This window comes from Ammospiza caudacuta, chromosome 2 (assembly GCF_027887145.1).
Source record: "Ammospiza caudacuta isolate bAmmCau1 chromosome 2, bAmmCau1.pri, whole genome shotgun sequence".
Classification (NCBI taxonomy): domain Eukaryota; kingdom Metazoa; phylum Chordata; class Aves; order Passeriformes; family Passerellidae; genus Ammospiza; species Ammospiza caudacuta.
In genome coordinates, this window is record NC_080594.1 from 37,511,724 (window position 1) to 37,534,935 (window position 23,212).

The following is a 23,212-nucleotide window of genomic DNA, read 5'->3' on the forward strand; positions in this document are numbered from 1 at the left end:
GTTTGTAGAGAAACAGCAATGAGGGAACTTAGCAGAGGCCCAGGCTGAACTCCCTCATCAGAATGGGTCATTAGGATCATTGTGTGTGACCTCTCAAATTCTGCTGCAGGATGTGGTAGTTTTGTCACACAGGTGGCAGATACCTCACATAGCTGGTGATAGAAGTGGATCAGACAAGACAAGAGGGACCAAATGGAAGTTAAGAGTGGTCACTGCTCAGCTTCTCACACTTTTAAGGAAGGATCTGGCTGATCTGGCTGGTGTGAAAATAAGTAATTAACACTTCACAAGCCATTGCAAGGCATCAGGACTTAGGGAATATGTGTCTACATGATGTAGCAGACTCATTCCATCAGCACAATTTAATTAACAAAGAAGTGATTTATTTGTAAGAAAAAGAGGTACTAGCTACAACTTCCTCATCTGACCGGCCAGAGTGCCCTCTATGAAATAATCCTCATGTCACTACTTGTTGCAGTTTTCTATGGCCCTCACTGTCATGGTTTGGTGAAGAGCAAGTCATAGAACAAATGGTATTTAAACCCAAGGGCCCTGTTTGGGCACAGGCTGTCACTCTGCTGCTCACTCATCTCTCTGCTAGTTATAGCAAGCCACTTCTGTCCTGACCAAAGCTGCATTCTAGTTATTCCAGATGCTGGTGGGAATGTTGTTTGGGCTTCAGGAGGCCAGACAGGCCAGACTAGACCATGTGGGTGAGGTCACTAAGTCTAGCATGAGTGCTGTGGCTGCTCTTACCCCTGCTCCAGTCATTAGGGCTGTAAATGAAAGTATGTATTTATATGGGGTTTGAATAATTCAATAGTATAGGTTAAGGACTTCTCCCAGTGCTATAGCCCCTGTGGGTTCAGCAGGTGTCTCTGAGCTCACTGAGTGTAGCACATGCTTGAGAGCATCCTTGTAAATTACTTTTATTTCCTGCTGTGATTGAGCTCACAGAATAGAAGCTCACAGAGGGAACAGTCTATCCCCCTTCAGTACCAGTATTTTGCCTTTCACAGCTGCTGTGAAAGTAAGAACTGATTCATTTCTACAGGTTATGTGGATGGCCAGACTGTGCTTCTCAAGCATAAGTGCCTTTTCTTTCTCAGCTTTGAAGCATAGGATTATGGTGGGTGAGTTTCACTAGCTCTGTGAGATCCTATCATATGATCACTAGTTAGGATGCTTGAGGAAACAGGCATTCAGTTTGTCTAAGAAAATTTAATTTAAGAAACTCCAGGGTCTTCTAACCTGTCTCCCAACAACACTTCTTATCTCAACATTGTGGTTTTAAAACCACATGGGAGAACAGGATTATAGGAAAAAGATCTGAGGAGAAACAAAGATACATACATTCATCTATTTTGCCTTTAACATATTTTATATATATATACACATTTTTTCTCCAACATATTTTATATATATATATATATATATATATACACATATACACTTTTTTTTCCTCCACACACAAAACACTAAAATTCCTTTCCCCAGGTATAGCCAGAGGTATAATGCCTGTAATAGTAACAACCTCAATGTAATACAAATTATTTTGTAATGATCCTCCTACATTTAGAGTAATTTTCCCATTCCCAGTTTCTAGATACTAGGGAGTTCAGGTTTTAAAGAAAACCTGTAAAAACAAACTACTTAAAAAAAAAATACTGTCAACTGATTTTTAGGCTTTGAGGCTAAACACACCCTTCCTATGCCAAACTCATAACCATGACAGGGGTATATCTATTTCCCTCAATTTTGGGACTTTTTCCCAATTGTTTTCCTTTTCAAGGCAACAGGAATTGATTGTTAGAGTGGGGATTCTCGTCACAAGGGCCCTACCTGTTTCTACCACCACCATGCCCAGAGAAAAATTTAAAAACACAGGAAGCAACAAAGAGCATATATTACTGCCGGCTTATACAAAAACAGATGCAAAATTCATATCAAGGAGTCAAAATTCTAATTATGCACAGAGTTTTTTAATTTGTTTTCTAGAAGTTGCTTCATTTGTTCATTGTAAATATTTTTCTGACACAGCTCATGGTGACAGCAAAGCATTCTCAGGTGAACCTAACTGTGTCTGTAGCACTTGCAGAGGAAGTTAATTCCTTGACATTTAGCCATGGAACCAGAGCTCCCCAATACAATCAGTGGTGTATCAGTGTAAACAAAAGCATGAAATGCACCAGAGAAAACAAGCACTCCTACCTATACTAGTAAGGGCGATCCATTATTTGCATAAATCTGATCCATAATTTGCTTTTTTTTTTTTTTTTTGGCTTAAAATTAAAAGCCTCAAGAAGAACCTGAATTAAAACTGCATTGTGGTAATGTTCTTTATTCATTCACCGCCAGATGGAGCATCACCCCAGGAAACAGGACCATACTCTGAGAAGAGAGACCTTTTAAGTGAACCACTGATTTAACAATCAGGAACCTGTTTTCTGTTTCTACTTCCAGCTCTGGTGTAAACCTCCTTGCTGTCTGTGGGCAAAGTCTCTGCCTTAAAGTTAGAACTGTAGTGCAAGCCTACCATTTATGCAACTTTTACGTTTCTGAAAGTTGGTGGAATAAGACAGGCTGCCAGGTACCTCTACTCTTCAGCTTTTTTTTTTATCTCTTCAGGGAGATACTCAGTGTGCAATAACTGAGGGAATCAGCAACCTTCAAATTTTAGTATGCTCTTCATGCAGAGTTCATGAAGAAAAGACCTCTATAGCAACACTTGCAGCCTCTGAAAGTTTTCTGACTACTGTAGTTACTCATCAGCCTAACTTTACCTCTCCCTCACTTGTCTTGAGATGGGGAACAGAAGGAATCAATTACAGAATTTGCCAAAGAATGGACCCAAAAACGGCCTGAAGACACTGGAGAAAACCACATCTTCTTTCAGGCTATTTTTGGTAGGTTTCTCCAATACTAGGGTTAAACCACATTTCTATTGTTGAAAAATTTAGGCATGTTTCACAAAAGTATATATTAAAAGGTTAAAAGGTTTTGGAAAATATTAAAATCTTCTTTAAATTCTTTTGCAATGATTAGAACTCTAATAGCTCTGTATCTTCCAGAAGACACACAATAATTTTCATTTTTCTCCTTTTTTTAGTCTAGAACTAGGCAACTGTAGGAAGAAAACACTCTAATGAAATAAACACATAAGTTTTGTATCTATTTGAGCTTTATCAGTCTGCTTGTTGACAGAGACTTTCTCCCCTGTTGTGTATTTTCAAAATATTACTAATTCTACATGCAGATGGGGCTGACTGTTGTAAAGAAGAATTTTTTCTCCCCTTGGCTTGTTACAGCTTTACTTACATAAGTTCTTCCCTTCAATAACACTGTTCATCTGATTTTAGCTCCATCTAGGTTTCTCAGGGCAAAGCTCCTGGAACAATTGTCTGCATTTTAAGAGGACAGTCTTGTGTACATTCCTAAGTTAAAACAGAAGTTAAAGCTGACCCTAACTTTGTTAGGCCTCTTTCCAGTCAAGCACCACCCTTCCTTTTCTTCCTCTCCAACAGAGCAGCTCATTTCTCAGACTGTACCACTTATGTCCCAAAACAACACCCATGGCTGAGAAATCCTTACTGCTTTTGTATCCCAATTCACTCTAAACCCCTGCCATGTGAAAACACAGAAGATGGTGTAATGCCATGCTACTGTAAAGCATTTGCAAAGGCTAAGTGGCACCAGCCTCCAACCCAAGTGTTCCTAGTACAGCTAATTCAATCCAAGCTCTTTCCTTGAGGCTGCAGGAAGCCTGAGCACTCCCACTGCCTTTCTGGAGTGCTCTCCCAACCACACCCCAGCCCCATAATTTTTCAGACTCTGCCAACCCCTCATACTTTCCACAGCATGATCTATGAGGTCTATGGACCACTGCTGTTGGGTAAACACTGGCCAATACTATGCCAGCAGTTCTGTAAGTGCAGGAAGTTTCTTTCTCCAGGCTCCAGTCTCACCTGTCTCCTTCACCTGATCTGTGTTCAACTGTGCAGGAATTTCAGTTTCCTCCCTCCAGTACTCGGGCTTCTACATGGTTCCACCCAACTCTGGTTTTACACTTGGCTTCCTGACCATGTCCTCTTGACCAGACACTCATAGGCACAAGAAAGATCATACTGGCCATGTGGCTTGTGCAAGAATAACAAGGTCCAAAATCCAGCTCAATTAAATACTCGTTTTGGATGGACCTGTGCTACTACTGCACTTCCCCAGTAGTAAGAGCAAGGATTTAAAAGAGGAAAAAAGAAAAACAATTATATACTACAAACTAAAATTTGTCAACTGCTTGTCAGTCAGTTGTTCTGGGCTTCATTTTTTTCAGGTTTCCAAGGACACAAATCAAAACTAGTTTAGTCATATTACTTCCAACTGAACAGGTAGTTTATCTAACTAGAGCATTTACAAGCTTCCCAAACTGTAACAAACAGAAAAAAGCAGTATCTTGAAAAATGAAAAGTCAGATATGCACTTAATAAGTCAGCAGCAGACAGGACTACTTAATCTACTGATCAGAAAGGCACCATAATACTAACAACAACAGTGTAATTGTATTTACATCATAACTCAGAACATTCTTCTCAAGTAATATGCTATGTTAAAGGATAAGGGCAGGGAAAGGGAAAAAAAGTATGTAAATGGTTCAGCCTCAATAAATGTTATTTACTTCCTCATTCAGGTACACATAGCTACTGAGCAATGTCCCAGACCACTTTTTTAACACAGACATGAGCATTTCAGCTACCTGCTGACAAGAGACACACAAGTGCTTTGAACACAGATTATCACTGCTAATAATTTCTGCCACCTTATCTATTTCCCCCTTTCATTTTTATTAACTGTACACACATTTTAATCCTATATGAAATATGATTGATTTTAGAATTCATTATTCCTAAGGCAAGTAAAAACATTGAGGAGGTTATTTGGGAATACTGACAATAGAGGCAATTAAAATATATTTCCAAAAACTAACTTTTAGATAAATGGAGTAACTAGACAGAAATCAACAGAACAATCTGATCCATAAAACAAAGCCAATAGTGTTTTTACCCCACTAGTCATTAACATATATGGTGAGAAGCAAATACCAGTTTGAGATTACAAAAGATTAAATCCATTTCAATCTGCAACTAACTTAAAGAATGAGTTCAAAGTATTTTTAGGAATTGTTTAACAATTGTTTATATTATATTCTTAAGAGTAGCATTTCCTTTGTGTTGTCCCTGAATTAAAGCTTCATTAGGTTTTATAAAGAAAGGCACAAAATACAACTGCAAGCATAAATATACAAAACTTCTTCAAGCAAGTTGACATACATTCATGTGTTAACTCTAACAAGGAAATTTCCTAGGCCATAAGTGAAAGCTTCTTGTGGGAAATAATTAATATGGACAATTCAGAAAACTTTACAAAAATACTTCTTTTTATTAAAAGCAGCAATTTCAAGCAGAACAATACAGAGAATGTAAACATCACTAAGTCCAGCTCCAGCCTGCTGAACCTTCAAGAGAGTCTACACTAAATGCATCTACTGTACTAGCATGTTAACAGACTATATTATAATTTGAAAATATATTTTCTTCTATGAATTAAGAAAAAGTACTTTATCGTAATCTGTCCCAGCGCCAGATACTGGCATCATCACACACAGCTATAAGGATACTGCTGTCCCTGCTAAAACTGGTCTGTCGGATGGCAGCAACACATTTAGGGTGAGTAAGAGTTGTACACCTAGAAAGCAAAGAAAATATTCAGCTGCAGTGTTAAATCTTCCTACTACATTAGGGAGCACTGTTTCAGTAATCCCTTATTTATGTGACCTAGGAAGAATTGAAGGCAACAGGATTATGGCCTTCACGGTGTATTTTGTATTCCAGATGAGGACTTGGGACAGCAGTTTCCTGTTCACCCACAGTTGTTTCTCATCCACCCAATTTTTAGTGAAGCAAAGATTGAAAGCTTATTGAATCACATTATTTAGGACTTCATAATCAGTGTTATTTCACAGGGTTAGGAATGAAAAATCAGAATCATGTGATTAAAGACTGCTGCACTTCCAGGAATTTTATACATTAATGTATTCATTTATACATATTTACATGAATTATATATATAAATACATAAAGATATGTATAATACATCATATAGGGTATATAAAAATAAAATGCATAAAGCATTTATATCCATTTTATATACAACGTTTTTTGGGAGTGGCTTTGTTTGGGGCCTTTTTTTGTGTTCAGGCTTTTTTTGCATTTGTATGTTCACAGACATACATACATACATACCTATATGTATCTAAGAGACATGCTGTGAAATTGCCTGGCAGCACAGCTGAGGAAGTGGAAAGCCACAGTGTTTTCTCCACACTGTGCTCATAGCTCACCTTCACACCCTCCTTTTTTAGTCCAGTCCTGTCACCTATCTCGCCTTTGTCATGTGCTACACCCACCTAGCACATCTTCTCCTAATGGCTTTGCAAAATTTCCACCCAATTAGCGAAAACTCTGTGAGAAATAAATTGCCTTTTACTGTATCTATGCACAATAGGCAGCACAATCCAACTGGGACCTCTTGACATTAATAAAATATAATTTATAAATCAGTGAGATAAAATAAACATTAACCTTCAGGGGCTCACAATGTTTATTTCCTTACTAATTATCATGGAAAGTAAGTAGTACAGTAAAGAACTTCTCTCTAATCAGGAAAGAAAAAAGAAAAGGAGCCCAACTCTCTGTCTTAGCAAAAACAAAATAAAGTACTCACTTGGCTTTATGTGGATCCTCTATTTCTAAATCCCAAACATAAAGTTTGCCAACCTGATTGCCCAGAGCAAGCATCTTAAAAAGAAAGCAGAGGATAAAGAGGTTTTAAAATATTCCCTTAAAGAATAAAGTCAGACATTTATAAAGGCTCTAGGGCTGATAAATTGTGTGTGAACATTTAAACATGAATGACTTAATAAGTTTGTTGGAGGAGTCAAAAAGGCTGTAGAACAATCTCTGCAGACAGGGGATGAAGACATCAGGAAACTTATTTCTGGTGGATAATTAGTATTTCTTTTATGGAGTTTTTTCCCACAGGTAGAACCCAGAATGAAAAATCTGGAGCTGTTTACTTGTAGCAGCTGTAGTAGGAATTTTGCTTTTTAAGTATAAGCTGCTTACCCACACACCCTGGCAGGTGACAAAATTCTCAGCACACTCCCCAAAATCATTTGACACAAGATAGTAATTTAATCTGCAGGTTCATATAATGTCCCTTACAGCAAACCATGATGTTTCTCAAATGTCACATGAACCAAGACCTTTCCTATACCCATAAACATGTAACCAATGAAAAGCTACACACCTTCAAATACAGCAAAGTCAGACACATACCTTTTGCCAGAAATCCATTGAAAATCTCATGTACCATATGTCACACTGGCTATAGTCAAATCTCCCAAGAATGGTCACATTTGACTCACTGGGCTTGATTTTATCTATATCATCTTCCATCTTGCCAGGCTTCCAGCAAACAATGGCATTTTCACAAGACTGGGTGAAACAATGAAAAGAAAAATCACCTAATTTATACTGTAATTTATACTGCAGAATCAGTCCAACTAGAAGCAAACATTTCATCTCACATCTTCCCCAATGACACTATGAAAAGTGTCTGAAAATAGAACTGAAAATCTCACCTCTGCCCTTAGATCACAGCCACATCACCAATAACAGTCACTGTCCATTGCTGGCAACCCGATGCCCTCCCAGCTTTGCCAGGGAATGGGACTGCAGGGGCCCTCCCTCCCGCTTCAGATGGAGAGCCCAGATGGCTCAAACACAATTTCACAAGCAGCCTAAACATCCATTGGTTTGAGGATTGTTTACCCAATCCCTTTGACCAACAGGTTGATGCACTCACCAATTGCTGGCAGCAAGGCAGGAGGACTGCCTGCTTTAATAGCTGCAAGCCAATGTTACAAATGGACACAACACATAAATCAAAGTTACTCCATTATGGCTACTCCTCATCTCACTCTTTAGCAGGATCCCGAAATAGTATCTCGAGATTCCCTTTCCATATGTTCTGTGCAGATCCTGGTTAGCCAGAAACCCTTTACTTGTAACAAAGTACAGCTGTAGTAAGAATTTTGCTTTTTAAGTATAAGCTGCTTACCCACAGATCCTAACAGGTGACAAAATTCCCAGCACACTCCACAAAATCATTTGACACAAGATAGTAATTTAACCTAAGATCCACAAGCTAATAAAATTTCTAAGGTTTAGGATCCTCAGGACCAACAAATAAATGTAACACAGCTGAAAAATGCAGCATTACCTTGGAAAGAATTAGGTCTCCCAGCCACCGTACACAGTCAACATAGTTTCTATGTATGTCTCTTGTAGAAAAGTCAGGAAAGTGAATTTTCTGGGAAACAAAAGGCCTATGGAGAAAATTGCCAAGTGAGGTTCAGAAAAATAAATGCAGAAGCACAAGTGTAATTTTTAATAATCAGTTTTAACATATTTCAATGTTAAAAGAACAAGCCCAGCTTTTTAACAGTTTTATAACAAAGTAGATTTTGTATGCAGCTTGTTTTTCTTTTTAATAGTAATAGAACAGTTCTTGTTTTCATCCTCATTCCTAATGAAATAACTACGTTTCTCATGTAAAAGACTGTGCAGAGATAGTGCTGAGTAAAACTACTCCTTCAGATGCTGAATACAATGCCTGTCACCAAATACTTCAAGAACTAATTAAAGCTCAGTCTTCCTGATGCTGCTGCTGCAACATCCAAATTGTTAAATAGAAATGCACACTTAAAAAAAAAAATCATCATTTTAAGAAAGCACGCTAAAAAGCATCATTTAATATTTGGTAACATTACCAAAAAAAGCCAGAGTATTTTCACAGCTAGTCTCATTGCTGAACATGTTCACTGTGTTTTAGACTCTTCAATTCTCTCAATGGTTTAACTGGAAGTTAAGATCAAAAAGTTGAAGAACTTCATAAAGAAGGATTTATCTATCATATATCTAATTGTTATGTTTACTTGATAATTTACTCATAGCTGAGGTCAAACCAGAGAATGATGAAAATTAAAGTTATTACTATGTAAATGGTTTTTTCCCCACCCCAAAGTAAAATAATACACAATAATTAGCTACTCAATATAAGATTATTTGACACATTTAATTACACAGATTTGATTCCCTTCTAGAAATTTTGAGATGAGATGATATGAAGAAAAAATACTGACATCTTGAAATGCATGAAATACAAGCCTTAAGATAATAATTTTAGATATTTTCTAGTCTAGGAAATAAGAAATAATTGAGATATTTAAAAATAAAAAAAATTGGGACTTTGAATCAGAATTCAATAAAATTCCAGTGAAGCAAACAACAATAAGACACACAATCTAGTGAGATTCAGCATCCACATCACTACCCAAAAACTCCCAACATGGAAAGGAATTAACCTGGACTGTTGATAGGAGTATTCATGTGTTGTAAAGACAGACAAGGAGATGAAGACTACATACCTGTTGGTTTTGTTTGGGTTGTACTCATAAGACTCTTTGATAGCATTAATCATTCTCTTTGAATTAATTCTCCAGAGTTTTAGAGAGTGATCCATCCCACAGGACATGATTTTTTCACCAAGAAGATCGTAATCCTATGTATATAAAATAATTTTGAACATTCCCACTCTACGCTGCATTATGTCAACTCAGATTTTATTCCATCATTTCCATCAAAACAGCATTTTATGCATAGAGCATGCAATAAAACCGAATATTTCAAATAGAAAAACACTAAGAATGTAATCCAGCTCACTGCAAAGCAGCACAGCATCTTAATTATTATATTTAGTCTCTCTCAAGAGAGACATATTCAACAGCACTGAGAGTGAATCTACAGCTAGTTCTCCTCCTTCACTAAGTTCCCTAGGAGCAACTTTGGCAGAATTCCAGGGCTACAACATGGGTGATTAATAAGTGTCAGGTTTCCTCCAGATGCACCCCTCACCTTTCACAACAGGTCAGGTAACAGGAATGGAAAGAGCTCTTAAGAACAGCATATTAAAAATTAACTATTCTAGTTGATGTTTGCTGGGTACCAGTGTCTGTTCACAGCCACTGAAAAACAATTTAACTTGAACAACTTCTTTCCTTCACCACCATGTCTCTCCAGGTTTATTTGCTTATGCTGCTTTGACTTGATGAGAACTCAAGACCTTCAAAAGTGGGACTATCATGAAATGTTTTTACTCTTTCTAGCCCCACTGAGCCCTATTTTGCTCACTTCTAGGCTGCACTGTGAGTAAACCAGCTACTGAAACACACAGATCCTGTCTATAAGAGGTGGCCACATCAACCAAACCACCTGACATTTAAAGCTGTCTATCCCCTTAAAACAGTATTTATGCACTTCCAGGTGGTTATTTTAAAGTAGCTATAATATCTAAACAGTGCACAAAAGGATAGGAAGTGCTTACTACCCTTTGTAAATCTAAATCACTGACCCACAGTCTTCCACTTACTGCACTTAACACCTCATCCCTGTGCCCTTCTACTCCTCCAAATATTGCAACCAGCGTGTCTGTCTGGATGTTCCACAGTCTCAATGCATGATCTATAAAGAACAAATAGAATTACATGCTGCTTTTTATATGCACATTTGAATAATATATTTCATCTTAATCACTTTAAGTAACAGATTTTTAGGTCAAAAATGCACTTAATTCTTTTTTTTTGTTAGAAACAAAAGAACTGCATTAACTGAAATTGCTATTATAACTAACTTACTGTTAAAAGTAATTCTGTAATTGAAAAAGTGTGCCCACCCCCTTCCCTAGGGAAAGTTTCTAGCAAAAACACACTTGGATCTTTAGATCATCCAAAAAGCAAAGGAAAGTCTGATCTGACAAATATGCTTTTAGTCAGTCATAAGAACAATTTTATGTATCAAAAAATGCTAGAATTCCTTTCTGCCATTCTAATCAACTTTCAGAAAAGTTGTGATTTTCCATCCTTTAACTTTTAGGACATTATTCTTGGTGAACCACAGTCAGTAAGGGAGAGAAAAACTGTTTACATACATAATATGTAGTCTAAAGTCAATTAGACTAATCCACTTACTTGAAGAAAGTTTTAACAATTTGTAATGAAGAACCTCTAGCGTATCTCCCATTTGGAAATGGGAACCTCTAGAGTACTTCCCTGTTGGATTCCACAAGTACATTGCATTGAATTACAGCAACACCCAAAATCCCAGCAGGGAAACAGGTGGCCACGCAGTCCCAAATGTTTTCCTCCCTTTTTAATAATCTCTCAGCCAAGCAGTTCTAACAGCCCAAATATTCTCCTGCCATGTGCCTTCTCAGCAATAGCACCTGGTCCAGAGATTGCACATTAAAACTTTTAGTACTATGGCTGATGTCAAAACATTATTACAAAGAGAACCTAAAAAATACACAGCAACTGGATGTTTACAGACCCACAGCACCACATTGACCATTACAAGCATCAGAGAGCTTCCCAACTCCTGTTCTCATATAGCTTCATCAGTAAGTTCAAATATACTAAAGTCAAAAGTCCCCTTAAGTGAATGTTTCCAACTCAAAAATTCCTGAAGGCTATCTCCTTGTGGCAGATCATTCCCTTACTTAACAGAACAGTCAAGATCAGGAAGTTGTGACTGTTAGAATTTTCTGGACAAGCCCATAAGACACTACACCAAAAACTTCCTTGACTAAAATGCTTTTTACACAGAGTCCAATTAAAGTTCCCAAGCAACAGACAATGCAAGTTTTTTCCCCGTGAACAGGATGGTGAATGCTGTTTGCAACGTTAAGAGGTCCCCACTAGATGGCAACGTGATTCAACAACTGAAAAAACTTCAATTAACTGTCAGAAAGTAAAGAGCAAACCCAAGGCTCAGGATTCTTCTTTCCTAAAAAGCAGCACTATTCACAATCCCTTTGCATCATAGCTGGAGTTATGGTTGCAGGCCATGGATTTAGTAGGTATAAAATATATAGCCATGTAAAAGCATGATTTGCTCTCAACTTTCAAAGTGAGCTTGTTCAGTGCTATTCATAAAAAAAAAAAAAAATTCATGGAAGTTTTTGGCCACATTCAAGACCAAACTCCAACCCAAAGTATCCCCATTTATACAAAAAACAACAGAGGTTTTTCCTCACCTTTGCTTACAGATAAAAGAAGATTTGGATCTCTTGGATGGAATTTCAGTTCATTGATTGCATTTCCATGGCCCACATAGTGCTGGGATAGAATTCAGAGACCAAGTTACCATTTCTCCACATGTTTACATGTACTTGGAATAAAAAAGTGTCATACCTTACTAAAATACAAGCTGTATCCTAAAGTTGTGAACACTCACCTTTATGCACTGCATTGTAATGGGATTAATTATCCTAATAATACCCCTGGATCCTGCCACAGCCAGAAGAGGATGGCTTGTATTGCTATCATATGTCCATGCACAGGTATAGAAATTTTCATCTGCCTACAATGCCACAAGTTAAGGATCACAGAACAAACAGGAGATTTTTTTTTACAACATTATATTTTAAACAAACCTGTAGCTATTTTATTTAAGTGCCCAGGAGTCTCTGTGGGATCCAATAAGAAAAAAACACATTCAGTTATACACCTGCAAATACCAGCAACATCACCTTTTCTACAGATGTTCATTTCCTCACTCCTGTTCCATAACATAAAAGGAACACCTTCTCTTTCATAGCATCACCTTTCATTGGGAATAATGAATCATGACCAAGTTCACAAGTTAATGACTTTTGTACTGCAAACGATCAACACAAATTATTAACACTTCAGAGCATGAAACGCAATTGTTATGCTTTAAAGTCAGTTCCAATTCACAGGGAAACACTGTAAAGCAGGGAAATATTATACAAATATTAGTGTTGGGAAGATTAAACTGATGGAGAATCAGTTTTCAAATATTTTAATACAGTCTAATCCCTGAGTCTGCGTTTTTAACATTTTTTCAATAGGAGGGATTCTAGGATGTGGGAAAGAGGCAAGACTTGGACCTAACATAAAGAATGCACCACATGAGCAAAGTATTAAATCACAGACAAAACATTTTCATGTTTTTTCCTCCAAAGCCTCTTGGTTTTTCATAAAGAAACACAGCAAACACATGGGTATTTAACTTAAAAGGATACATCAGCATCCACGTAAGACTGCAACAGACGGATTTCTCCTTGGGAATGACATTCATATAAAGTAACCTGGAGAAAAAATATAAGTAAGTGGAGAGACTGCTGCTTAGTTGTAATATTTCAAAAAGAAATCACATGCACCCAATCCATTGATTGCCTGATGGGGAGAGGGAGAGTGCCTCTATAGTTTAGATTTCATCCATCATCCATTTGTTTACCAGGTGGAAATGGTTTGATAAAAGAATGCCCATGGCAGTTTCATTAAAGCACCATTCCAGGACTTGTCAGCTGTCCTTCCCAGATACTGAAGTCTATTATTTGAATTGCCTTAATAATAAGATAAACTCTTGCTGGAATTAATTATTACAGTTATCTCTAATGTGACTTGGTCTTGTAATGAGTCATTGATACCTTGCTTAAACTTAGTGTTTCTGGTGACTTGCCAGGCAGAACAAAGCTAGAAATGAAACACTTCTTATTTATTCACAACACTTGCATAAAATGCACTTCTCAGGGGTTATTTTCAAGACTGAAATGACATGAAACATTGTTCAGAGGATGTCTATAAATTCCCTCCACACAGGCCATGAATTTAGCTACTGAGCTGGCTGGCATCAGCCAGCCACTGTTGCAGACAGTTCTCATCCTGTATATATGAGTACATTAATTATGAAGAGTAATTTTATTGAGAAGATACATTTAAGCACCTCTCTTCCTTATCCCATATGCATACTACTGTAAGACTTTTCTCTTTATTCCATTGCTTAATTACCAAATAGCTAACATGACTTCATGGAATAATCCAAAGGATGCAGCTCTCCCAGATAACAGATGCTACAGATCTTAGAAATACATCTGTTTATATTAAGTATTGCATGTCCATACCAAACACAGGTAAAGGGATTGCCTGGAAACAGGAATGCATGCAAAACCACACAGAAGGGCGTATGATGAAAAACAGATTACTCACTCTGTTGCTGCCTACAGTGGCAAAAACAAGAGGATCACCTTCTTTACTGTGCCAGTTAAACTGGACTCCAAACAGAGGCTGGCCATGGTCCTCCTATACGTGCAAAGTAAGTTTAGAGATTAAAAACCCAGCAAAACCCACAAGCACATCATTGCTGTGAAATTCAACAGTTTCACTGACAATTTTCCCTCCTCAAAGTAATGGGTTCACAGCCAGTATAATTTTAGACAGTGAACAGTTAACAATCATAGTTTTGTAACGCCACATTTTAACTTGGCTGTCTTAAAGGGAGGTTAAAGGAATACTGACAAACACACACCTCCCTTTTCTTTCTCTACCAACCTTTTAAAAAGTAAATGGGAAGAACTGTTGTCTCAGTCATGCCTACAAGCTGGCAGAACTCCCAAGCTGTACTTGCAGCTCTAGTATTTTGGTTTACAATTTTCAGTAAGGCAAACTCTGCATCTAAGGTAATTTTCTATCATAATTACTTATACACAAGGATTTGCAACTTCACAGAGAAGAATTACCAGGAGAGAGAAGAATTATATTGGTATAAGGATGGAAAACAGCCACATTTCACTATTACATTACAGTTAGGTCTTGTAACTTTGTCACAGACACAAGGAACTCTCTCCAGTGTGTCACAATACTGCTACAAAGTTCATGTCTACAAAATGTTTTCAGATGTTTTACAAATAGTTACCAGAGAAATGCCAAGTATTATTTTTATACAACTTACATCAGTTTGAGAGAAAAAAAAAAGGAGGTATGTTTATGAATTGTGATGAATATGGTGGTGCTTGTTAATAATTGATAACAGTATTTTGGCCTGTCCTGACAGGATGTTTTCAGCAAGAATAATGTTCATTAAAGTGCCTCCCCACAGGGGACTGTCTGGGACAGTGCAGGCAGGAAGGAAGTGTCTCATGATGGCTGTTCAGCAACCTTCAAATGGCAGCACTTCAGAGACAACACCAGAAGTACCAGCCCTGGCAGCTCTGGCCTATCCAAAACCAAGGAATAAATTCGAGGAGGGGGTGTGAGTAGGGAGTCTAACACTCCTTAGTAAAAGAAAAGTAAAGGAAGTCTGGAAAAAATTTAAATAGCATTATTTACTGACAAAGGCAGTATCTGTTATTAACAGAAATAACTAGAAGAGCTAGAAAGAGAGAGCAGAAAATCTTTCAGAGATTAAGGGCCTCCTGCAATTCTTAAGACAGATAACATTCAAAGCTCAATACAGATTAAAAAGAATTGTTCAAAGCTTAACTCAAAGTATTACTGATCATAACACAAAAGCACAAACTAATGGCTTCATGAGATGAGGAATATAGGATATTAAGAAAGGGAAAAGCAGCAGGGCTCTTAGTAACCCCAGGACAGAAGGAAAAAGCAGGAATTCAGTACCTGCAAAGCATTACAGTTGAACTAGAAATGAAGAATGAGGAAAACCATAAGCCATAATATTGCATACACATGGCCACGATTTTTTGGTGTGCAATACATTTATTAATTTTACTTTTTAGCAAGAAATTTATTAATTTTACTTGGTAGCCTAAAATTTTGAGTGTATTTAAGTCTTGTTTGAAGAGAATGGCTGAGAGATCAAACTGGAAATGCTTAATAAAGTTTTTCCACTAATACTAACAACTTGGTTTCAAATTTCTGCCTGAAGGAGTTCCTGCTGCTGAACAGTGAGTGCTTCTGACATATCACATGAAGATAATACAGGTAAAATGCATGGGCTCCCACTGCTTTATTACAGAGATATATTAGCAGGTTTTGCATTTGTTTTTCTGGAACAACCTTGCTCTCTGTTATACACCCTGTTTCTGACAAATTTAACAAAACATGGAAAGTGAAAAGCCGTATGTTTTTCACCCTCAAGACAGGATATTTTTCCAGCATACGTTGCAATAAATTTCTGATTTTCTAGGTAGGACCCAGACTAAGGTGATAAGTAGAGATATATAACAGAGTGCAACACTGTTTCCACATTTTTATACTAGAGTACATACCTAAAGTATTTTGCAAGCTTTTTCAAAGAAAACCTATTTCCCTGGAAAAAATTACTCTGCAAGACAAAGGTCTTTAGTCTACTTACTTCACCCACACTACATTTCTCACACCAAGTGCTACAATCTCCAGGAGCCTGACTGTACATATTGCAGTTCTGCTGGTGTTTGATGGATGAAGCAGCCAGGCAAAGGCTCCTGCAGGAAGATACCAGGGTATCTGCAGAAGCTCTGCTCCTATTTAAACTCCTAACATCCCCAGTGGTCAGAGACAGCACATAGCTATTTTGAAAATACTTGTCTGCTCTAATTTTTATCCCAAGTGCTAAACAATGAAGGAGATTTTCCAAAACATTGTATTCTAGGTGCCGTACATGATGGTTATGCTCAGATGCCAAGTATGTGACACAAATCTGACACTGGTTTGTACCGACAGAAGTGACCCAGATACCCGTCCAAAAGTGAAATTGTGAAATGCCATCTTGTCCCTGCTATGAATAAAGGGCACGAAACCCAAAGTACCCAGGTTCTTCATGCACTAGAGGAAGAAGGCAGAGAAGAAAACAGACCTATTGCTACAAAAGCAAATAAATAAACAATCAATAATGAATTCCAGCCTTACTCACTCAACACCAACTTGGGTTCAATCAAAGAGTAAGACCAGACCTGGTTTTAGACAGAAAGCAGTGAAGTCATTACAATGGCAAAAATAATCACCTGCATGAATGCCTTTTAATCTGTGTCACCCACACTGCCAGTGGGGAACCAACAACCCACACGTGCATTTCCAGTTCCCAGAAGTGGAAGTAAGCCATTGTGGGCAGTGGGTGTAGTGACATTTAGTTTCCATTACACACCAACAAGCTAGAATTCTGCATGGCATTGCATACTGGTTCCCAGCTCAGGGGACAGCAAGGAGAAGCTGAGACAACACCAGGCTGCTTAGAACTTAAGCACACACCCTAAGCAGAAGTAAAGGGTAGGGAAAATAATTGCATTGCTATAAAGGGAGCACAACAAAGCAAAAGTTTTCTGCCAAAAGATCTATCAGCAAGATACAGATGGATATATGAGGATGTGCAACTGTGCTAGCTGTTAGCTGTATATGCTCATTTATAAACCCCATTCCCATTCAGTCCACAGAAAGCAAAGATTTCTCAGTACATTTGACAAGTAACTTAGTACTTCATAAAGTAAAAAGGCATTTTTTTATTTCCTGACATTTTCCAAGATTTTCCATTTTCTCTCCATTATTTTTGTTTTCCTGATGCTTAAATTTCACCCAAAATAACTCCCAAAGTAGTGTTTAAAACACATATTTAGCAAGCACTGAGTTTTTCAGGCTGAGTCATAACCATTTAACACTCAAAGCAGACAGTAATGGCCATATTTGCTTCCCAAAGGAAAAAACTAAAAAACAAAATAAGATGGGAAAACCAAAAGTACAGAAGTGGAAAAACACGTAATTTATACACCCCTAAAGAATCTTTAAATCGTGTTGACCCTTCATTACCTTCAATACCTGCATCTTGCAGCATAGTTCAAAATCATATAAACTAGGGGATATATATGACATGGTACTAAACCCACATACAACATTCAATCATTAGAATTTTCACCAGAATCTCTGCAAAGTTAGTATGGAAGAGCAGGAAAAGGAAGAGAGGTTTCCTCAGTCATGAAGTAAAAAACCAAATTTGGCTGCTACCTAGGTCTTTGACTAACATGCATATATCTTATTATTACCATTACTTTCAGATCAAAGAGAAACAGGGGAAAAAAGCTAATAATAATACCCCACTTAATTGAAATGCTACATTTACTCCCTCACAGCTTGATTCCACTTGCACAGGAATCTGTTTCCAGCCCTGATCCAAACCCAAGGAAGTCAGGGATTGCTTAGTTTCACAGCTTGGTCTTTTGGATCACCCTGCAGTAGGGTCGGGATTGACAGTGGAGTGAGGGAATGTTACCTTTTCCCAGAAGACACTTGGAAAGCAGTAACCCTTTTTGTCTGCAGACAGAAAACAAGCATGAGTAACAAAGCTCAGAACTTGTTAAAAGTTTGGGTGTCCAAAGGCCGGTGTCTGCGTTTGAAGTATGACTTGGAGCTGCAAATAGCACCATCCGCGGGGGCGACTCACAGGAACTGCTGCCTACCTTGGTGAAATGAAACAACTTCCCTTCCTCCTACACCCTCAAAGGCATGGAGGCAATCTTTATACTTCAAGAATACAATAAGATCAATTTGTTTCCCAGACACCTTTGTCAGTGTAACTTCATGTGGCAATTTCTCCAGTGGCAAAGCTCGTTGAGAAGGTTTCCATGCTCCAAACCTTTTATCTCCTCCCACTCAGGTACCCCAGTGTCTCACTACAGTAGCCTGAAGACAAAGCTCAGAAACGGAGCCACATCAGCACAGCTCCACAGTTAAGCATAGGGGGAATGAAAAAATACTCTTAGAGCAATTCTGCAGAAAATATCCACTGCTGAGCTACACAGATCCTCACAGAGCTTGCCATAACTCCCATCTTGCCACATAAATATCCCACACAAAGCAGAGAAATGAGAAAAAGAAGAACATCCTGACAGAGTAAAATAGTCATGAATGAGAAAACTCCTTCAGTTCACCGCAGTCTGTCACCAGTGCAGAGGAAAACAGCACTATGCTAAAAGAGCAGAACAAGGAGTAAAGACCATGAATCCACGTCTCTTAAAACCACCAGGTGTTACATGGGAAGACACATACTGCCTGAATCAGGTGCTAACACATGATCCCAATGCTCACAATAAATGAACCAAATTGCACTATACAGTAGTTATGATATTGCCAGGGGATAGAAAATACCTGATCTGGTTAAGTGTGAGGAAAAAGCTACTTTAAGACTGTTGGGTGGAGTTGTTCTGGTTTTTTTTCAACACATACAGAAATCTGAGCAGGTTCTGTGCTTTGCATGGAGTTGTCACAGGTTTTGTTTTAGTTCAATTTGTTTATCCAACTCCTTATATTTCTCTAGCATCTACAGCTTCAATGAAATACCTAATCATAGCATCGCACAAAGCTTTGCAAACTCTACAAAAACAAGGTTAACTGCAGCATATCTACTATTTCCTATTTCTCAATATCCTTTTTCTTCAAAACTTTGGCTATTCCAAGCAAGAAAGGTAACTGCTTCAAATCAGCAGGAAACATAATTGCTTAAAGATATTTAAAAGTATCTAGCTTGAGGCTGTCTCACAGCCAACATTAACATTGCTGCCAGTAAGTGATGCCCAGCATTCCCTGAAGCTCACGCATACCTACCTTGAGGCTATTTACGCATTTGAAGGAATATTTGCACTTCTTCGACTTCCATTTTCCTTTCCCCCAGCTTTTTCTTCCTGGTGCATTGGGAGTGTTTGTTGGCGTATCAGGGCGCTCGGTGTTAGTACCGCTCTCAATGCTGACAGCATCATCCTGAAAACATTCAGAATCATACAGAATGTCACACAGAGACCATAACTGCTGGATACATTCAACTGATCTTACAGCACTTGGCCTTTTCACTTTTTCTTGTCATTCATATGAACAGATCTCCCAGGACTTGGTGTTATTTAGATTCATGTATTTTAATCTAATGCCAGCATAGTAGCATTCTTCTCTAGAAACAGAACATGAATCACATGAGGACTAATCCAAGAGGGAGAGATATGAACTGTGATCTAGTGATGTTTCTTCAGAATACTGGTAGCTGCTCTCAAGAAAATGTCTAGAGATAAAGCAGCTGCTTCCCCTAGAAAACATCTTTGATCCAGATGAAATGAGTATTTCTGAAGTACTGAAGAAGAGTTGCTTGTGTAAAAACATGAGGCTTGTCCTTACCAAGAACCGAGCCATTCTGAGGCTTCTGTACTCACAGCACGGTTCAGCATCAACAGCAGAAGACAAAGTCCCTCCTCTCCCTCCTACTCTTTTCCACAGACATTTACTTGTTTCCACTAAAAGCTAAATTCTGATCAGCTAACTAATCCAACTGGCCCTCTAACCATTATCATAAGATAAGAATGGGGAAAATTGAAAAAAAAAGAGGATACACAAAACACTCTGTCCAGCCGCTGAGATTTTATATCAGCTTTGGACAATCAGCAGAAACTACAAATTCCTGTGTGGTCTGACTGCAGGGCCCTGGTTAAAAGGACACTTCCCTGCACCACCTATCACAGAGCACTTCACCTTCACCTGCATTGTATCTGCCCACTCTGTGCTTCTGTGTGAGTATGTTCAGCTTGTTAAAAATCAACTTTTCCCATTTTTTCTGATAGTCCATTCACTTTCCTCAGACTAGTGGAGGGAAAACAACTCATCCCAGGCCAGGTAATTTCTAGAGCTGAACTAAGGGAGACAGGCAGACAACAGCCTGTCACTGTAGGGGATTCACAAAGCTGCATTAGGAACTGCACTAGGAATATGGAATGAGGTCAACTACAAACATTAATACACTGCTTCCCACCAAACATTCATTCTTTGTCCCAGTTTCATGTCTCTATTACCAGAAGCCTGAAGAGGTGTACTAGTCTTTGTTTGCCCAACAACTCTGAAAGACAGGACGTTCAGAGGACAAAAAGGAGGAAAGATGCCACACAAGCCCATAAGTGTACTGCCCAAATCTGGAGTCATTCCCTTCACATTGGACCCCTAAAAGAGCCAACCCCTCCACTAATATTCATAACCAATTTTACAGTTTTAAGTTTTCCTGTTTCTTCTCCTTTACCCTAAAAAAATTTCAGAGTTTGCCAAATTCTCATCTCCCAAGCACATTTGCCAGAACTTTAATACTCGACAAGACTGAAGTTTTCTCTGGACTAGACAGATATTGCCCACGTGAGAACACCAGGCAGCTGGTGTGGTGAACTATACCAGGTATCTGCAACTACTGCATAACCAACAAACTTGCACACAGGACACCTGCAGAGCAAAACACACCCTTTCTCCAAATCAACATCATTATGTCAACTTTTAAACAGAATCCCCCATCTTGCAGGAGTAGTGGAGTCCAGTAACAAACTCTTGAAAAAGGAATCCATTCACCATTGAGGCAACACACAGAGAATCAGAGAATTGTATAATCAGAGTGGTTGTCTTGGAAGGGACCTTAAAGATTGTCTAGCCCAACCCACTGCCATGGGCAAGGACACCTTTCACTAGAGCAAGCTGTGTAGAGCCACATCCAGACTGGCCTTAAACATCTCCAGGGATGGGGCAACCTATTCCATGCTCAGTGATAGCCTACAACTGACAACAAATTAAGCCTGAACATCTGTCACCAAATTATACTTGGATCCACGAATGCTGCTAAGCTATTAAAAAAAAAAACAAAGAGTAGCACTGTGGAACATCTCAAACCTGCCTGTCACCTCACAAGCACCACTTCCAAAGGTTGTGGAGAATGTGGTCCATATCCCTCACTTGCTGAAAAAGTGCAGACACTACAAAATACACACGCCGTAACTGCACAACTCTCTCCACACCAGCAACTACATAAAGTGACTGCTCGATACCTTAGTTTAAGTTTACCTTTCAGATATAAAGTTATTCTACATCAATCACATTACCTTTGCTCTGAGCACTAGAATTTCACCTGACTTAGAGACTACGGACCCCATCCCTGCTGCCTTCTGCCGGGAGTAGTTTACGAGCACCATCTCCTACTCCTCATTCACCAAAAGGCTGCACACATAAACTTGTTAGTCTACAGCGTGACAGTGAAGACACGCAATGCAAAACTGCAAGAAAGATGGAAAATGCTGCTGATTTGCAGGGAAATTAAAAAAAAAAAAAAAGTCTTATGGTTTGAAGCAGAGTTAGAGACCGAGCCCGCTCGCAGTCTGGGCCTCAAATCCACCTTCACCCACGTGGAGGCAAAGCGGGAGTCTCTCCCCCGGACCCTCCCCGGTCTCTCCCACCGGGGCCTCCCTCCGGCGGCCCCGAGAGGCGGCCACCGAGCTGAGACCCCTTCTCCCTCTGCCCCCGCTCCCGTCCGGGATACACCCGAGGGGTGTCGGTGGCCGATGTCCCCTCACGGCGGGGTCGGGGGGGGGGGGGGCGGCCCCTCCTCCCTCCGCGCTCCCGCCCGCCCCCGGCGCGAGGCCCCGCGCCCGCCGCGCGCGCGCTCCTGCCGCACCAGCCCCCCACCCGTGCCGCCTCCCCCTCGCCCGGCCTCACGTTCTCGTCGCCGGACAGGTCCCCGGGGTTACTGTTCTCGTCGCTGCTCAGCTTCTGCTTCTTCGCCGGCATCTCTCCCGCCGGTGCCGCCGCCGCCGGGGCTTCTCCCCGCTCAGACATCTTCCCCGCCCCCCACCCACCGCCACGCAGCCGCAAAGCGCGGACGGGGAGGTCGGAACGGCTGTGCCGTAAAGCGAGCGCGCTGGCCGGGCCGGAGCCGGCAGGCCGGTGGAGCAGCGCCTTTCCCGCCGCTGGAAAATCGCCTTTCCCGCCTCTGGAAACGCGCCCTGCCCGCCGCCCCGGGCGCTCGGCGGGCGGCAGGGACCCCGCTCGTCCTGGGGGCTCAGCCGGGAGCGAGGCCGCGTGGTCACAGCGTGGCGGCGCCTGGCCGGCGCTGCCTGCAGCCCGAGCACGCGTGCGGCGGAGACACAAACCCGCTTTCGCCGCGGGTGTCACCCACCTCTCTGTCCTTCTTTTCTCATGCCCAAAGGGTTTGTTGGGGTTGGGGGTTTTTGTGGCTTCCTTTTTTTTTTTTTTTTTTTTTTTTTGTGTTCTCTTGCTCCACAAAAGTCCTTCAGTCTGCAAATAGTGTTTTCGGATAAGAACGGCTCTTCTCTGCTTCCTACTTCTGTAGTCTCCGGCAAGCTCCTTCTGCAGCTATAAATTAAATAACTGCATTTGCAGGTTTTTGTTTGTTCACTTATTTATTGACAAACCACAGGTCCCGGAGTCATAATAGTTATGAAGAGTAAAAAAACAAAACCAAACCCAACCTTCTAACAATGGGGAAAAGTAATCTGCCCACAG

General features: G+C 39.7%; 1 protein-coding gene across 1 annotated transcript; it reads right to left on the reverse strand.

The window, feature by feature from the left end:
• Positions 1-4,956: 4,956 nt before the first annotated feature.
• On the reverse strand, positions 4,957-22,536 carry EED (embryonic ectoderm development). Its single transcript, XM_058825635.1, has 12 exons — positions 22,406-22,536; positions 19,508-19,660; positions 14,186-14,278; positions 13,219-13,284; positions 12,408-12,533; positions 12,208-12,289; positions 10,546-10,637; positions 9,545-9,678; positions 8,338-8,443; positions 7,392-7,550; positions 6,778-6,851; positions 4,957-5,739 (listed from the first exon to the last, which is right to left on the reverse strand). Exons 1-12 carry the CDS (start codon positions 22,523-22,525, stop codon positions 5,613-5,615), a joined length of 1,332 nt encoding a protein of 443 aa, XP_058681618.1. The 5' UTR covers positions 22,526-22,536; the 3' UTR covers positions 4,957-5,612.
• Positions 22,537-23,212: the final 676 nt, after the last annotated feature.